Here is a 16,965-nt window from a genome sequence, read left to right as displayed (position 1 = left end):
ACACATGAATTGTTCTAATTTTTGTAGCTATTTCATTAACACACTTGGTAATTTTAGATCCATTATTGAGTTACTGCGAGTACTGCCTCAACAAAGAGAAAAACGTAAAGAATCATGGGAAGCTTGAAGGAGAACAGAATCTTGAGGTAGTGATGGAACCGATTCGTCGATCATTGCAAAATATCAGAAACACGAGTATGTATTTCAAATGTATTTCTATATAACAACACTTTCACACAAGACTCAAGCAAGAACTTCAGATTAGAAGAATGCAGTATGAGGCAGATAATTCTGTTAACCAAGTTCATTTCTGGGCGTGTTGGTTGAAATTAATAAATACTATACTACTATAACAACACTTTCACAAATATGTAAGTTCAGATAGTTAGCAGTTCCTTTATTTACAGAATATCGTAGCCGTTGCTTGCGAATACGTTGTTCCCATCACTACCGGTCGCAAATTTCCCTCCCTCGCGTCTGAATTTCGAGACTATCGAGCTGTCTTGAAGTTCCGATAAATAACTCTCATTTGACGTAGTAACCACTCACGAACTAGTAAAATCTTTTTGCAGAAACTCGCATGGATCAAGGAGCATGCAGTCCAGAAAATTATTTCGTGGTGGATTATCCTTTGACGGAGTGCACTGGCTGTTCACATACTCGAACCGTGTGTCTCGTTCGCGAATTCGCGGCACACAGACGGCTGGCAGCCAATTGCAAAAACCCCTTCTTTTCGCGGCGGAAAGAACAAGGGATCCAGAAACCCTACCCCCCGGGGCACGTGTACGTGTATGCGGGCTGCACGTTGAGCGCACACCACCGTACGCAATGTATACGTGCAGGAAAGGGAAGGCCGACGTACACGAGCCGGCAACGAGACGATGATTTCCATTATTTCGCCGGCACGCGTGGCAAGACTTGTTTAACGAGCGCAACGTCGCCATCTGTATCGCGAATCTCGCATCATGATAATCGCGAATTGACCGACAAACAGCTCTGTACTTCTGATGGATAGCGCTTGCGCAATTATCGATTGGAAAATTGCAAATTCATATAGTTTTTATACTAATAAAGAGATTAAAACATCAACTTCGGTAATACTTATAATAAATTTTCTATAATTTAATAATAAAGAATTTTCGGTTGTTTAAAAATATTATTTATTTGTGATAGAAATCCATTGTAGTTTTAGAATACTGACTTCTACTGAGTAATTTTTAAATTGGCCAATGAGGATAGAAAGGACATTTTGATTTGGGTGATCGATCATATGTATCAATTCACTCGTAATAACTTTCTTTTACGCTGTAATGGAAACCGGATTAGCCAAAGTTGGTAAGAATTTTTATGTATACCAATAAATTTGTTTAGTTTTTTTTTTTTTTGAAGAATTTATTTAATGAAGCAATATTATTCAAAACCGATTCGTAACTTCCAAAAGTCAATAAGTCCTCACTAAATACGATGTCATAGTTTTTTAAAAAATTAAACGTGATTTTAGAACAATGAAAATGCATAATTTTTAGATTGCGTTTTTTTCAGAATCGTCAATTTAAGGTCTTTCCTTCCGATTACCTGGACATAGTTGAGTTATTATCATATTCTTTTCTTTAGAGGAAATCGTAGTACAATACAAGAAAAACTATTTCATATGTTCATTTTTTCCCTTAATGTTATATTTTTTATTGGTATGTAATACGTATATAATAATATATATTTATATATATATATTATATTCGTCAATATCGAATATATTAATATTTTATCAGTTTTTTCTTTCCATAAATTAAATAAATAACTCTTGACTGTGTGATATTATTAAACAAAATATTTTACAAAAGTAAATAGTTGTAGATTGCCAGGTGTTCAGTGAAGAGTGAGGATAGATGTATGTTTTTTACTATATCGTCTATTCAAAAGTAACTAGACATCCGAAGCGCTTTTTTTATTCCGTATACGTGATTTTTGGCGAAGTCATGATTTTCTCTTCGTTTTTCTTCAAATACCAAATGTTATGAATTTATATATTATACTTCTATTAAACCCGTCTGGCAAATCTCGTTCTTGAAACACATGATACATTCACTTCATATAAAAAAAGAACTAATATAAAAAAAAACTATATAAAGAAGAACTAGAAGAGAAAAAAGTCAAAGATAAAGAGAAACGTGAAGATTCGAAAGAGAAGACGATGGTTCGAGAATCCTGGTGAGACCTTCTGTTTGTAACTTTAACTTCCAAAAATGTTTGTTCATACTAAGCATCTTATTAATCTTTAGAGAATTATTCACAGCGATTCTTTGAAAAATGCATGAAAGCATCTGGTTTCTGAAGAAGCCGAAACAAAAATGTCTGGAACACGGTGGAATATCTCTAACCACGAAGAAAAACAAAAATTTGGCTATAATGGAACATGATTATCGCCAATAGTCACACAATACACACACGATCCGCTTTTTATGTTCGATAAAAACGACCTCAGCGTTTCTCGTCGTTCAATGTTTAGTCGCTTTTCAATACCATGCGATAAAGTATATTAATTCCCTTCCTTTTCTCTTTGTCTGTTTTCTTTTTTTATATTATATGCTGGACTGAGGTATTGAGAGGCAAGATGGTCGTCTTTTTATACTCTAGGCATGGCGTAAGGTTACAAGTGAGAGCTGTGAGGCTGTTGCTCGTAGAACAGTACGTAGGCTTCGTTGGAAACGACCGATCGCGCTGGAACGACGGACACACGGCTGTCATTATACTCATGCCACTCCCCCGAGTATGGATGCTTACAATACGCCGTGTAATGGCCGGAGTGCGTTGTGCCCGAGTGATTCGCGACACCGTACAAATTGTACGTACAACCCGGAACTCTGGGCGCGGCAAAGGCACTGAGATCCAAACCTGTCAATGGAAAATCTACCATCACGTTTAACTTGCTGCGGAATCGTTCCATCGGTGAAAAACGTTTTAAATCTTTAAATTTTCATTAAGGAAGCTATGATGAAATAAGTAGCGCGATCCAAATTTCGACATTTGATAAGAAATTACTCTTTAACAAGTACATAATAGGATTTCACAGCACATAATAACTAACCATGACCTGTTTAACGTTTAATCTTCATTAAAATTGGGAAAGGATACGAATAACAAGAATCTTCGGGAACTTCTGTATGCTGAAGCTTTTCGTGCACTTTCTCCTCATCTGACACTTGGAACAAGTCGGTTTTTCGTCACCGTCGAGCACCTCTTCTCGCGTGAAGTGTTCCAAACATTGACTCAACTTCACTGTACCACTTCTGGCCGGTATTGGCAAGCTTAGATCCCAGAAAGGATCCAATGTAACCGATACGTGGTCGCAAGAAGTGCAGTGCAACGATGAACGTAATTGGCCCACGAACACGTCCACTATCATACTATCTTCGCTGCGCAGGTAGCGCTTCCAGCTCTCTACTGCCTTCTGACTGTCACTATTCATAAAAAATCACCAACATTTATTTAAATAGTAGTTTTAGACGTCATCATTCTTAATAATTTTTTCTTTCTTACATTTCGTATCCACAAATAAGATTTAAGGTTTTCTTACGTGTACATTTCAGGAATATCCGTGTGTATCGGTTGCGGCTTCACCGTCACCCTGTTTACATCTTCATGTAGTCCTTCCAGCAAGTATCTGAGAAATTCTTGAGCATCTTGTTGGCTGTACCCCATGAAACGTGGTGCGAATCTTTGTATTTGGGATTTAAGCGCCGTCGTGTTAACCACGAGATCACCGCCCACCTCCCACAGCTCGTGAATCACCTGACTGAAGGCCTTGATAAGAGCCCCTTTCATACTGCTTGTGGAGGTGTTTATGTCCGCCAGGTACTGTTCGTTCAGCAAATATTCCAGTAACGGTCTCGTGTTGCTCAAACATTGGATCACACTGTTCATAAAACACTGCAAGACAGAAACACTAGTAAAAAAACCGGTTCTTTCAAATGGTCTTTAATGTCATTTTTTGTGTACAAGTAGGGTCCAGCACTATGTAGATTCTGAAGGAAATATATTAAGAACTACTTTATACATAGCAGTAAAGAAACTTTAACTGGAGAAACAGAAATATCCCGTTTTAACACGTAACATGGTCATAATATTGCACCCTTGAACTTTACACTGCGTAATTAATTCTTTCTTTGATTGTACAGCACATTCAACTTTAAAAGGCGCAAATTAATCCTTTTACATATTACTAGCAAATATACATGTTGTTGTGGATAAATAATTATATACAAAGTTCGAACACAGACCAATGTCGCAGCATAAAAGTTGATGTAATCATAAGTACATATTCTTGATATATAATTAGTGTATACTTACTGTGTTTCCAATATTTCGCAACCCGTTTAGTCCACATCGCTCATCGCGATGCGCTTGTAGTCGATTACGTGCTGACTTGTTTGTCGGGCTTCCTTCCTGTAATAAAGATAAGAGTTACATTTTTAAATCTAACTGAATTACTATTTTCTAGGCATCTACTTCTCTACGGGGAAAGAAAACCGTCAAATTCTGTCGCGTTCTCTGTTCTAAGCACGACTAGTTATACTTCTTTGGTGGTGGCGGTGTCTAGCTTGCGGCATAAAGAGCATCTCACACGAATATATGTATACGCACGCACACACACATACCACGAAGTCGATATGACCTTGGGGATGGATACGTGCTATACAGAGAGAGACCGGTTAGTTATGGACCGATTATGTAGAACACGGCATTTGGATTAGTAATGTGCATCACCGGTATTGAAAGAAAAGAAATACCACACGGTACGTACATTTTTCGGTGTGTTCAACCTCAGCGTATGGATTGTTCCGAACAGAAAGTACGCCCAACATAATATATTCAGAAAAGGGAAGACAGCGTAAATATTTAAAGCGTCGAACAGTCGTGAAAAAGAATCGGTACTTAACGACGACGTCGACGTCATTGCGTGCTCGAACGGAACTAAGTATATTCTTCGTATCTCTTGTACCTATATTCTTCACGAACACTCACCTTCGTGCAACTGGCTGGAGGCTGTAGAGTAGCGCGCGCGGTCACTACGGGACTGTTGAATTGTACTGAATAAACACGAAAAGAGACGCGTTTCTGAGGCGTCAGAGGAGCCGCAACGCCCAACAGGAACGCGTACACGAACAGCAGAGTAATTACTACCCACACGCACCACAACCCCCAGCCTATCAGTTGGGTATAAGCCAGTTTACACGGTGTAACTTTCGAGAACCTCCAGTCCCTCTGCATTAACCAACCCACGCTCTATTTCTCTCGAGCTTCCGAGTACGTTGTCAGATGAACATAGCGAATAAATAGACGTCATATCGTTGAAAGTATCTTTCAAGGATTCACGAGAATGAGAAGAACTGAAAAATGGCACAAAGTTCAAACGATCACATCTATGCGAGCTGAAGGAAAGTTTCTGCGGTCAACCACGAATCTTTTCGTGAATATTCAAAGATATCCCACTCCGATAGTCTCTCCCCACTCCGTAGTCAAAATGATGTCTGAAACTGGCACGCTACTCGTTGTCATCGATGACAGAAATTGCCCGTGTCGTGAAGAAGATTTGTATCGGTCTTCAAGATCTTTCCTGCAGAAACGATGCAGTTTTTAGCAGTGAATGCACCAGGATACGTTGTGTACTTCATACGCATAGTTATACTTCGACATAAAGAACACCCGTTGCTACTAGGTACCGTTATGTTATGAGAGATCCGTTGACCGCCGGTTTCCTCTCTCTTTCTCGCACTCTTTCCCCTGCCCGAAGAGCTCTGGTCTATTAATAAAAGCCAGCTCTCGCGACTAACCGTCGAACAGAATGGCGTGTGCTCGAAGAAAAACATAGACTAGTTTCGTAACAAGTGACTAGATGAGCAATGGAAAAGCATAACCTAACGTTTCGATTCATAGTCCATCTTTTTCCATCTACCACCACTATTCTATGTAAATCTATATACCATCAGGAATTCGTTACGAGTCACTGAACCTTCCATAAGTCGGGAAAAATGGCGGTTTACAAGATACAATGATCCATCACAGTTACGCACACGCCTCTACATATATAAAAGAAGGCGGATGCATTTTTGGCCGCATTTAAAGCTGTTGTAAGACTATGCGCCATTGAATGACAGATATGTGTTTCTTAATAATAGAACATTAGAATGAAACGAAATTCTATAGCATATGTTACATATATGCCAAATGAAAGCGAGGTTCCTAAAACAGCAACTAACGAAAACCAGAAGAAACTATAAAAAAGAAATGACGGAAACTAATAAATCTTGAGATGTTCACAACGTAGCACTGGGCAGGCCATACTTCGTTCTCTTAGGACACACTTTTACTGATGTTTCTAGTAAGTAAAAGTTTCATAAGACAAGACTACGATGTCTTCCCATTGAATGATTAACGGAAATGACTAAAGGACACTCACAAACTGGTCGGCGACCCCGCGGTAGAGATTTTGGTGAGCCGTGGACGGTGCAGTAGGCGACGAGGAGGAGGTCAGATTACTGGCAGTGTTCGCGGTTGTCCCCGAGAAGTGACCATCCGGTCTCCTAGACGTGGAAGGCACAGATGGGTCGTCTCCATAGGTACCGGACGGTCTTCCCGCCACACCGTTTTGCAAGATGGGCGGCGTGCTGCCGCCTACGAACCCGGTCTGATCGATACCGTACGAAGTAGACGTTTTCCGTTGCTGCTCACTGTCCTCGAGACTGTCCGGATCTCCAGTGCGACCACCACGGAGGAAGGCAATCACGTCGATGGAGGTGACGACGTCCTTGATGCCGTGTATTACCTCACCACCGCCTCTAGCAGTCTCGTCCTCGATCTCGATGTCCTCCTCTTCTTCCTTTACCCCTTGGATATTCTTCCGAGCGTTGTTATTAATCAGCAGCCCGCCGTTACTCGGATTAGTGGCTAGGTTAGTGAACAAGTTGAGCTTAACACCGATCAAACCAGCAACGCCAGCACCGCCACCGAGCACAGGCGACAAGAGGTTACGCTTAGCTGGTGAAACCTCGTCAATCCGATAGGCAGCACCGCGTTGCTGCTGTTGTTGCCGATGATGCCGGTTGTTCAGCTTGTTGTCTTCGTCGTCCTCGTCGTCATCGTCCTTGTCGTGGTCGTCGTCAGGGTCGTGGTCGTGGTCGGGGTCGTGATCGTGTTTGTGCTCGCGGTCGTTGTTGTTTATTATCCCATATTGACCAGAATCACAGGCGTCCCCACTGCCGCTGCTGATATTCCCATTACTGCTGTTGTTGTTATGCTGATCGTCATCGGTGTTATTGTCCTTGTCGTCGTTATCGTCGTCATCGTCGTCGTCCTCGTCTAGGTCGCGGATCGTGCCGCGCTCGTCAATCGTTACCTCGCCTGGCGACGCGGCACTATCTGCGCGTGCATGCCCGCTGCTGAGCACCGTGCTGCTGGACAGTGGCCTTCTTTTTGACCTGGACCAAAGTGCACCACCAACGGCGCAGGAAGACGACGAGGAGGACGAGGAGAGCGACGACTCAGGACGATGATCTCTGCCGGTACTACGTTCGATGGCTATATCACGATCGTCGCCACCGAACAATTCCGTCAACGAGGAACCGGCTGAATGATGCTTCCACTGATGATGATGATGATGATGATGATGATGATGGGCTCCACTAGTGCTGCTGGTGCTGCTCGTTTGACGGATATTCGGTATGTAACCGGACGGCGAGTACCTGATCAGATCTGCCGCTATTTCTAGCCTCGACGAAGACTCCGGGATCCCTCTATCCCTGGACGAACTTCCGACAGAGATGTTCGACGAGGACGACGACGTAGACAAGCCGAATCTGCTGCCGCTGGTGCCGTTTGTCGTCACATTCGTGGCCGTGCCACCGCTGCTGCCCGTGCTGTTGTACGTCGACGACGAAACTGACCTGCAAACGTTCAGCCAATGTGAATATTGCGAACATCCTTTTTCATTCGTCTGGGCCCGCGTCCAAGGGCTACCCTCTCTTTCTCCAGATTACGCAATCATCAGCCAGCATACGCGAAACACGTTCGTAAACACACGCACGCGCAACCCACATATATAACTAAATGAATAAGCACTCCGCTTCTGTCTACGTTAGTAGTAATTAATAATGAAATAAATCGGAGGCTGCTGGATTTATCAAATTGTAAGTATAGACTTCTTTCGACTATCAACCCATTAACGATCTATTCCTTCTTAATCAGAACATTTCCTTGAACACTTTGTCTAAACAAATTTTTAGAATATACTCCGTTCTACGAAATCGTGCAATCCTCTGAACTCCTATATAGTTCAGCAAGAGATTAAAACTGTTTCAAAAGAAGGAGAACGAAGCGGGGAAAGGTCCAGTAGTATCAGAATAATTCTCCTTGATGAATAGAGAAAAGGAAGTTGGTAAGTACACGAGACGATCAGGCCGATGCCGCTGACCTACATGTTGATCAGATCCTCTTCGAGGTTTGGAGGTTACCAAATCAGACGCGTGACACCGTTCGTGGATTTGGACACAGCGCCGGGAATACGCACTAGATATTTAAAATATACACGCATTCTTGTGCGCGTTCGTGCACATGTGCGCTAAATATCTCGTTGTAGTTAAGGAAGAGACGTCGGGGAGAAAGTAACTGTCTTCTCTTCCCGTCTCTCCACACACCATACCAGAAGACAATTCAAAGCGAGGTCAAGGCCTTTCGCTACACTTCCACCACGTCAATCGCGATCGATCGACCAGCACGAATGGATTGTACGTATGTATATTTATATCCACATGGCTGTTTATCGTGACAGTTATTCCCTGCGGAAGTTAAACTTTGCTCTAGCTTCTCAACAGTCCACAGTGACGTGCGGTGATGTAAAATAAATCGACAGTTATTTGCTTGTATATTTACAAAAATTTGCAAAGATATTAAACCACCTATCAAACTAAAATGTTGTATATTTAAGCACATGAAAATAATTCCATAAAAAATATTAACGAATATTTCGTGTTCCTTTCCTAGGTGGCAACAGATCATTTGGAAATAATGTCGAGTAATATCTTTTATCGTTACTAGTTGTCGTTACACAACTAACAGAAATGCGTCCATAAGAACCTTTCACAGTACGTTGTCCAACTATTCCAAAATATTTTGATTCTGTTATGAATTTTGTATGTGAAAATGAATATGAATATTGAAAATGTTATACATAAAAGTATTACGGGATAATCAGACATAGCTTCTATATCACTCCACTACTATCAAGCAGTTTAATTATATCAATTAGTCAGCAGGCAAAACTCTGGTTATAGAGGGTTACATTCACTTCCACGAATTCTATAACCACTCCAAAATCAAAACTCAAGGCTACCGAGCAACCGCCTCCTCTATCATCTGCATATCATCCCACTGATATGCTTCCCAAAAACGGTGACCACAATGTGACTGGCAGATCTTATGACTTCAATCACATGTTTAACGCCAAGTAAGCAAGAGGAGCTAGTTTTGTTGTCCAAAGAGCAGACAAAATATCTACTATCTTCCATCAATGGCAAGTGGATAGACAGGATTTCTGTGTATAACTAGTTCTCTGACAGCCAGTGCAAGCCTATACGGCCCATTTACTATCGATCTCGAGCTTTGTCGTCGTCTCGGCCATGCCATAGAAACGGGGACTCGCACGTCGCGCCTTCCTAATTGAATCATTGTGACGCGAACAAAAGTAATTGGCGCATTGTAAAGGGTGTCGTTGGGATACCTGTTGCCGGCTGATGTATTTATAACGTGCGTCCCGTAGCCATTTTATCCACGTCGTCGCATTCCCCGCGATAAAGAAACGCAATTGACACGAGCGTGATTCATCGGCCGACAAAAAGGAAGGAAAGATCGATGACAAGGAACTTCCGCCATGTGGTCTCTGACAACCATGGCTTCGAGCAACAACCGCGCCGCTATAGTTAACAGCCTAACTGGTAACTATTGTTTAGCATTTCAGGAAATCCATTCCGAAAGTGGACGTTAGTTGTGCATCAAGCAATTACAGTTATTTAATCGATTGCTGACAAATGTGGGAGAAACCAGGAAGATACTGCACAGAATCGGTGAAAACTTATCGGGGCCTTGATCTCATAGACAGTGACCCCGGCTGTCTTATACCCCTGTTCACGGAGATTGCTCACCTTGTGGGTGAGCTGCGAGACCGGCTGTACTCCGACATGTAACTCCTGCGGATGCTCGTGTTCGCCGACGAGTAGAAACTGTAGGGCCGATCGAGTATCAACTATTTAATTAACCTCCTTTTTCGCATTGTCAAGAAGCTCGGGATCGGCAGCACGCTAACCACAAGTTTAGTTCTAATATTGAACATTATTTATAATATCGAAGTACGTGTAATACTTGATATAATCAGCTGCTTGCCCAAGGCCAACCCCAGTAAAGGAAAGCCTGAACGGTCCAAAGAAACAAAGTAATTGACAAGAAGTCAAGAGAAGCATGCATTCGACCAGTCAGTGGAGTATCGACGGAAGTAAAACGCCTCCCCTTAACCAATCTTCCTCTTTATAAACTTCTTTCAATCAATTTCTATCTTTTCAGTGCCAATATTCCAAATACATCAATGGACCAACCCCTTGCGGACGTAAGATGTAATTAACGAAAAAAGTACATAATATCCTTGATCATAATTCTTATTATATACTGCCTTGCTAACTGACCAGATTCAGCCACATGGCCAATCAGCAGGGTATTGCTGTACTTCTAGACTTTAAACGATATAAAAAGTCTGAAGTTCTATTTGAAACAAGGGCAGCAAAGGGTTAGACTTGCTTGTTCCTAATTTTCGATCTTTACAAACTGCACGTGATTGCCGATCCCTGGAATCCATTAATGGAATCCCGAATAAGGGAACATGGAAGATGGAGAACGTGACGAGAGAGGAAAAAAGACTCACCTGCCTGATGGGCAGTAGGATCGCCTGTACTCAGTTGTATAGTTTGAACGAAAGCCCGAGCTGCCTGATGTCGACGAGGACGAGTAGAAGTTCGTCGGTCGATCTAGAATCGACGACGAAGCAGTAGATCGGTAGGTGCTCAGCTTCGAGGTGGAGTTGCCGATAGAGGAACTGGTGTTGCCGCTGTTACCGCTGGAACATCGTCTGCTAGGAGAATGCGGCGCCATTGGACTGGTGCTGTACGACACTGCTACGGCGCCCGCCTGGCCCCCACGGTGATACGACATTGCACCCGGGTCACCAGTCTCACAATCTCTCTCTCTCTCTTTTCTCTCTTTTCGACTTTCTTCTATAGAAACCTTTTCCTGAATTCCAACACAATTTAGCAGAGATTGGTCAGTGTATCGACTGGGATACTTTCTAAACAATTTTTTTTTACTAGAGTGTTAATTGAATTCCGAGTATTCCGAGGGTGTGTTTAATTTCTCCAGGAAGAATTTAATCCTGTTAACTGTTCCATTCTAATTCTATTGTTTCTTTCTTATCGATTAATCTATACTTATTCAAGTTTCAAGAGGATGTAAGAAGCTGCTGATAAGTATGAATCCTGTGTAACCGGCTTAAATGCAATCGTAAATCTAAGTATTGTGCGAAAGTCTCCACACTACAATAACGAGTGGAAATTTTGTTTCTTATGAATTAACATAAAGATAGTTTTGACGTTATTTTAATTCTGTTCTTTCTCGAATCATTTTTAACAAATTTGTGAGCCATTGAAATCACAAATGAACATGTATATAATATATATATATATATATATAATCATCATAAAGAGAATATCTGAAGATTCATTTTTAAAAAACTATATAGGAGTATTTCCTAAAGGTACGGTTAGTTGTTGTCATAAAATTCGAATATCGTAGATAGCCCAAGGCTTTTGCATTTTATAGTACCATAAATCAAAGAACTTACATATAATACATCGATTTTTACCAGAACTGGTTCAATTTTGCAAATGGATTTTGACATTGTACGCGAAGAAATTGACGTGGCTGATCCGTAAAACGTCAGCCACTAAAGAGCATTAGGTAAGAAGACTTTTGGAAGTGTTGAACGACGATAAAATAGAGTCCAGATATAACGAACTCCGATCTATACCGTGTTCCATATAATCCGTAACAGTCTGACCCAGAAAAATCTGATTATTATACAAACTGTCTTACTTGTCCCATTTTGAAATCCACAAGACCTACATCTTCATACCTAAACTCGAGGGTATGCTTAAAGTACTCTAGTAATCCAAATGACACACATTATGTATAAAATTAGACCAAAAATTAATCGATAAGCATTCTCTTTCCGAAGAACGAGAGAAACAAGAACGATTTTCAGCTTCAGCGTCGACCTTGCAACTCGAGCAAGCTATTTCACCTTGTCCCCCTTTTTTCCATAAAAGAATCTACCCGGTGTTCGTGAAAAAATAACGGATCTTCACTGGACGCTGGAAGCGGAAACCGCATTGCGTTATGTGATTAATCGGATATTGATTAGTTCTGTCTCCGTGTGGAATAAATTACAATAGGGAGAAGGAACTGTACCGTCGATACTCCAACTGTCAAATTCCGCGAAGAAGAGCGGGAATACAAAATAAAGAAATGCCAGAGGTTACTGGGTCGTGCTAAAAAAAGCAAACTGACCTTGAGCCGGCGAAAAAAGTAACTACCCGCGCACTGCTTGATACTCAGCACGCGTGTTATTGTTTTAACCCTGCTATACGTTGATCAGTTTGATTCGATGAAAGATCGATGACCGAGAAATCTAACTAATAGCCAACATATAACGCATAAAGGATATACAGTCCCAGATTTTCTATCTTTTCATTTTCGTTTGCATAGCTTTTGGGTCACTTTACAATGTGTTTTGACAGTAGATTCTCAGACAGTAAGTCTCAAATGGAAGAGCAAGAAATATTTATTAACTAATAGGCAGGGTTCAATTAATTCGGTAACACCGCAACTTTTATCTCGTCCATAACCTAACAATGCAAAAAAGAATTAAAAGTAGGAAACTGCTTTACCGTCGCAAGTTAAGTAAATTCCATCTTCAATCTATTATTAACAATTTTTCGAATTTTGTTTCTGGAGTGAATGATGGCGTAAAAGTCGCGTGTAACTTCCAAGAAGAAAATCCACGTCTCTGCCAAATACCTAGCATCAAGAAAGCAACCACATTTTTCCCTTGATTCTGGCAACCATCCCAGTTTTCACCGGAATACATCAGACGCGCAAAACCAATATGAGAAACGTCTTGAATTTCCTCGCAGATCGTGTAACATGTAAAATTATTTACTTTCCTTTAAATATTTCGATCGAATCATTCGGTAAAGTATATCGAATTTCATTTTAAAGTTCTTTTCCAAGATGAATTGCGCAAGATGAATTGAGCTTAATAATTTGTTAGTATTTTTCTTTCAACTTCCAGAAGGTCAGATGCTGGAGGAAAGAGAAAAAATACATCGCGTGCGTAAAACAGCATCTCGCTGAAAAATTACGGCAAAGATATTACGGGTCATCTCTTATATTTCGCAAAGTCAATAACGCAGTTACGTAATCAGATAAAGAGCACAATTGGAAATTATGTAACTAATCCTATGATGCGAACCTGCCAGTAAATGCCTGAAGCGTGCGATTTCATTAATTACGTTCAATGTACTCAAGTATCCTACGCAATTTTTCTAAAATTTGGAAAAACATATTTCTGGAAATAATCGGAGAATTGATCAAAATTATGTAATTTTTTAAGCTAATAAGTATTCATCAACATCTCTGATAGTCTTTACGTAATCATGTTTAAAATGGATATGGCAAAAACGGAAGTGACGATATTTTAAACTTAATTCGAAACGCAGATGACAGAGTAGAAAACGGTCCGCATTATTCGATCAATGGATCACGCCTATTACATCATGAGAATCAGTACACGTGGATCCCTGGCAGAGCAGGTTATACGTTTACGCAACGAAAACGAGGTGGAACACATATCCTAGCATTTTTGTTTTTAGCATTTCAAATCACCGTCTACGATGGTAATGTCACGTATTGGTAGGTAGTATACAACAACGCCACTATGCTAATACCTTTTGTCTCTTTCTTCCTGTTTAAGCTGCGAAATGTGGAAAAAGAATGCACAAGAAGCAAGGCACTAACTATTTTTTTCTATGATCAATGTAGAAACTTATTAAAGAAAGAAGATATGTTATTCACAGTCAATGGATCATCTTGAAGCAAATATGATAGCAAAAAGTAATAGAGAGGGAAAGATGTACATAGTTGAACATAAACATGACCATGTTTTATTTGTAATACTCATATGAAAAATACGTATGTAAGTAGAAGCGTCAAAGGTGAGGCGCGTAACGAGTACACTCGCACGTGACGATGCTTCCAGTTTGCGTACAACTGCACTTGTAACGCGATTAATAGGACCGATCGAATTCACTTATGATCTTTATCTAACCGCACACTGGTTTCGTCGTATCCGTGCGTGTGTAACGCGTTGGGTTACATAAGATAACGCGACACATACACCTACAGCCAGTCACAAAAGTCCGCATACACCTAAATGGTATACCACTTAAACTTAAGAGCAATATCTTTTAGCATCAAATTTTATATTAAACGTATGACACATATTTAAAAAATAAAATGAAGAGTAGAAGATGCAATGCCTCACAAGAATGCATACACTTATACTTACATGAAATTATAGAAAAAAGTAGACTTTGTAATGTATTAATACTCCGTAAGTCTTACAGTCTTCCTGGTATTGATAAAGTTAAAGATTTCGCAATTTCTGATATAGTTCTATGTTAAAATTTTTGTGAGCTAAATATTTACATTTTTTTAATTCCTTCTGGAAATACGTTAATGTATTATGGAAACACACGAAACTCGTAAAGCGTATGTAAACTTCCATGACTGATTTCTTTCGCAGAAGAGAAGAGAAACTTCAACTCAAATGTGATCGAATAAAATGTGATTTTACCGAAAACAATAGTAAAAAAAAGGATGAAGGAAGAAGAAAGAAAAGATAAGGAACGTAGAAACATTGTTTATTATTTGGATACAGAACTATAATATGAAGAATCTCTATTTTGCGTTTTCAAGAGAATAAAAAAGGAGAAAGAAATAAAACACAATGAGCGATTATAATAACAAATAGATTTACGCGATACGATATGTCACAAGAATTGAAAACATTGCTAAAATATTACGATCGTGTACAGCACGTATCCTATTCTCTCACTTAACTCTGAATTCTCTTTCGTCAATCGTATGAATTTAAATCTATTAAAATCAAGATCTCAATCTTGGACAGTTTTTCAAATCTAAAATAATTCGAATCTTTCTTATCATGATTCAATCAAAACGATTTGCCAGCTCTTTCGACATTGTATATGTACTATATATTTCCCATTTCTCCCTATCTTTCATGAAGATGTCGTTTCTCTTATAGCAATGCCATGAATATGCGATTCAATAGATTATAGAGATTCGCAATTTAGCGTAAAATTACTGAAAAATTTGCACATTCATGATTTTGATACGAGGACGATACAATTTTCAAGTTCATTGACTCAATTAACCCTGCTGCGTTCTTTCGATCATTTTTTATCCAGTGGTATTTTTTGACGTTAGAAAATATTTCAAATTCAGGTAAGATATGAAAAGACTGTTATTGGTATGCATAACTGCTCATCTCAATTTTAAGATAAATATTTTCTTAAAATACTATAAATCTCTTTTACTGCTAAAATAAAAACAAAATTGAATTATCAAAATTTGAGGATCACAGCAAGGTTAAACTTCCCTTTAGAACGCCAAAAGTTTATCTACCAATGCTACGACACCACGGATAGGGATTAGTCACCAATTCTTGGTGTCCTGAAGTAAAGTTTTCAGCTTGATGCGATGGTGTGGAAGGGAAACATTTCTGGATACTTGAAATATTTTTATCGAGCTGTTTCGATTTGTAACCTAACTCCGCGTTCACGAGGCCAGAGAGTAAGAAAACGCGAGAAAGAGACGGTAAACTGTGCGCAGGAGGGAAGAAATAGAGAGTGAGAGTAAGTGAGTGAGAGAAAGAGAGAGAGAGAGAGAGTGAGAAAGGGGGACGGTTGGAGGAGAGACAAGGATAGAGTGATAGGACGACAAGATGGTAAAGAAAGAGAAAGAAAGACGCGTTGATTTGGACACAGAGCCTTTGGCATTTCTCACGTTCCAAAGTTAAAACCCACAGACTCGTATATATATATAATCGTATATTTCACACATACGAGCCATTCATTATAAAATGGAAAATACTCACGGGCTGTATGCCTCTTACACAAGTAGATAGGGGTTTTCACTTGATTAATTCGTCCAAAGTAAATGTGTACACGATTTCACTAGAAAACGTCAGTGTTACGTAGATGAACACGTTCGCGTTCCCTCGATCATGTCGTCGTTTATCGAGCAGCAAGGAATTTTAGCTTACGCTCTTACGGAGATTTTACGAGGAAAAAAGGGGAGGAGAGGTGATGCGTCGCGATGCTGAAAAGCACGGGCCATCCCTCGGAATTGTCGGTGACGTCACACACCGTGACGAATACTCGGAACTTCCGATTCGATGTGTCTGAGCTGAGGAAATAGTCGCTCGACGCTACGAGACTCGAGACACACGATCGATTTACAACACGGTTTTATATGTAGATCACGTCACGATGCTCGTTTTTACTGGAAAAATCTTTGACACGATTTGGTACGAGTGTGGTTTCGCCGCCGACCGAGTTTGCTACTCGAGTATTTACCTTTTTTTCCACGCTTCCCTCTCGTGGCTTATTAAACACTTAAGACACCACGAGATTATCACCACTGACTTCGCTAACACAACGTGTGTGCAAACAATATGGCGATTACAAGATTGCCGAATTCCGCGTTGACAGTCATCGCTTCCGCGACTAC

The 16,965-nt window shown here is 40.3% G+C and overlaps 2 protein-coding genes and 1 long non-coding RNA gene across 13 annotated transcripts in view; 2 read left to right on the top strand and 1 right to left on the bottom strand.

Moving 5' to 3' along the window:
- LOC122576333 overlaps positions 1-2,075 on the top strand; it is an 8,837-nt gene extending 6,762 nt beyond the window's left edge. For 4 of the 7 annotated variants that reach the window (XM_043746490.1, XM_043746493.1, XM_043746494.1 and 1 more), the window contains 2 exons: positions 58-195; positions 573-2,075. In XM_043746490.1, coding sequence (XP_043602425.1) covers positions 153-195; positions 573-1,015 — 486 coding nt within the window. In that variant the 5' untranslated portion in view covers positions 58-152 and the 3' untranslated portion in view covers positions 1,016-2,075. Of the gene's footprint in view, positions 1-57 lie in introns of all 7 variants that reach the window. The other 3 variants (XR_006319704.1, XR_006319701.1, XR_006319702.1) reach the window with 3 other exon arrangements.
- Positions 1,137-16,965, bottom strand: LOC122576312 (ubiquitin carboxyl-terminal hydrolase 4-like). 5 transcript variants are annotated; one of them, XM_043746433.1, is made up of 9 exons: positions 16,812-16,965; positions 10,964-11,328; positions 10,194-10,271; positions 7,740-7,940; positions 6,458-7,262; positions 4,348-4,443; positions 3,575-3,927; positions 3,133-3,458; positions 1,137-2,964 (listed from the first exon to the last, which is right to left on the bottom strand). In XM_043746433.1, exons 2-9 carry the CDS (start codon positions 11,248-11,250, stop codon positions 2,648-2,650), a joined length of 2,463 nt encoding a protein of 820 aa, XP_043602368.1. In that variant the 5' UTR covers positions 11,251-11,328; positions 16,812-16,965; the 3' UTR covers positions 1,137-2,647. The 5 variants fall into 5 exon arrangements, with proteins under 5 accessions (XP_043602368.1, XP_043602365.1, XP_043602369.1 ...); XM_043746430.1 differs by having other exon boundaries at positions 6,458-7,940; XM_043746434.1 differs by having other exon boundaries at positions 7,046-7,940.
- Positions 7,948-8,965, top strand: LOC122576338. The gene is made up of 2 exons (XR_006319707.1): positions 7,948-8,183; positions 8,280-8,965. It is a non-coding gene; the product is annotated as an uncharacterized LOC122576338 (long non-coding RNA).

The sequence above is a fragment of the Bombus pyrosoma genome, linkage group LG16, assembly GCF_014825855.1.
Source record: "Bombus pyrosoma isolate SC7728 linkage group LG16, ASM1482585v1, whole genome shotgun sequence".
NCBI classification, from domain to species: Eukaryota; Metazoa; Arthropoda; class Insecta; order Hymenoptera; family Apidae; genus Bombus; species Bombus pyrosoma.
Note: the sequence above shows the minus strand (reverse complement) of the source record. Positions and strands in the feature narration are given on the sequence as shown.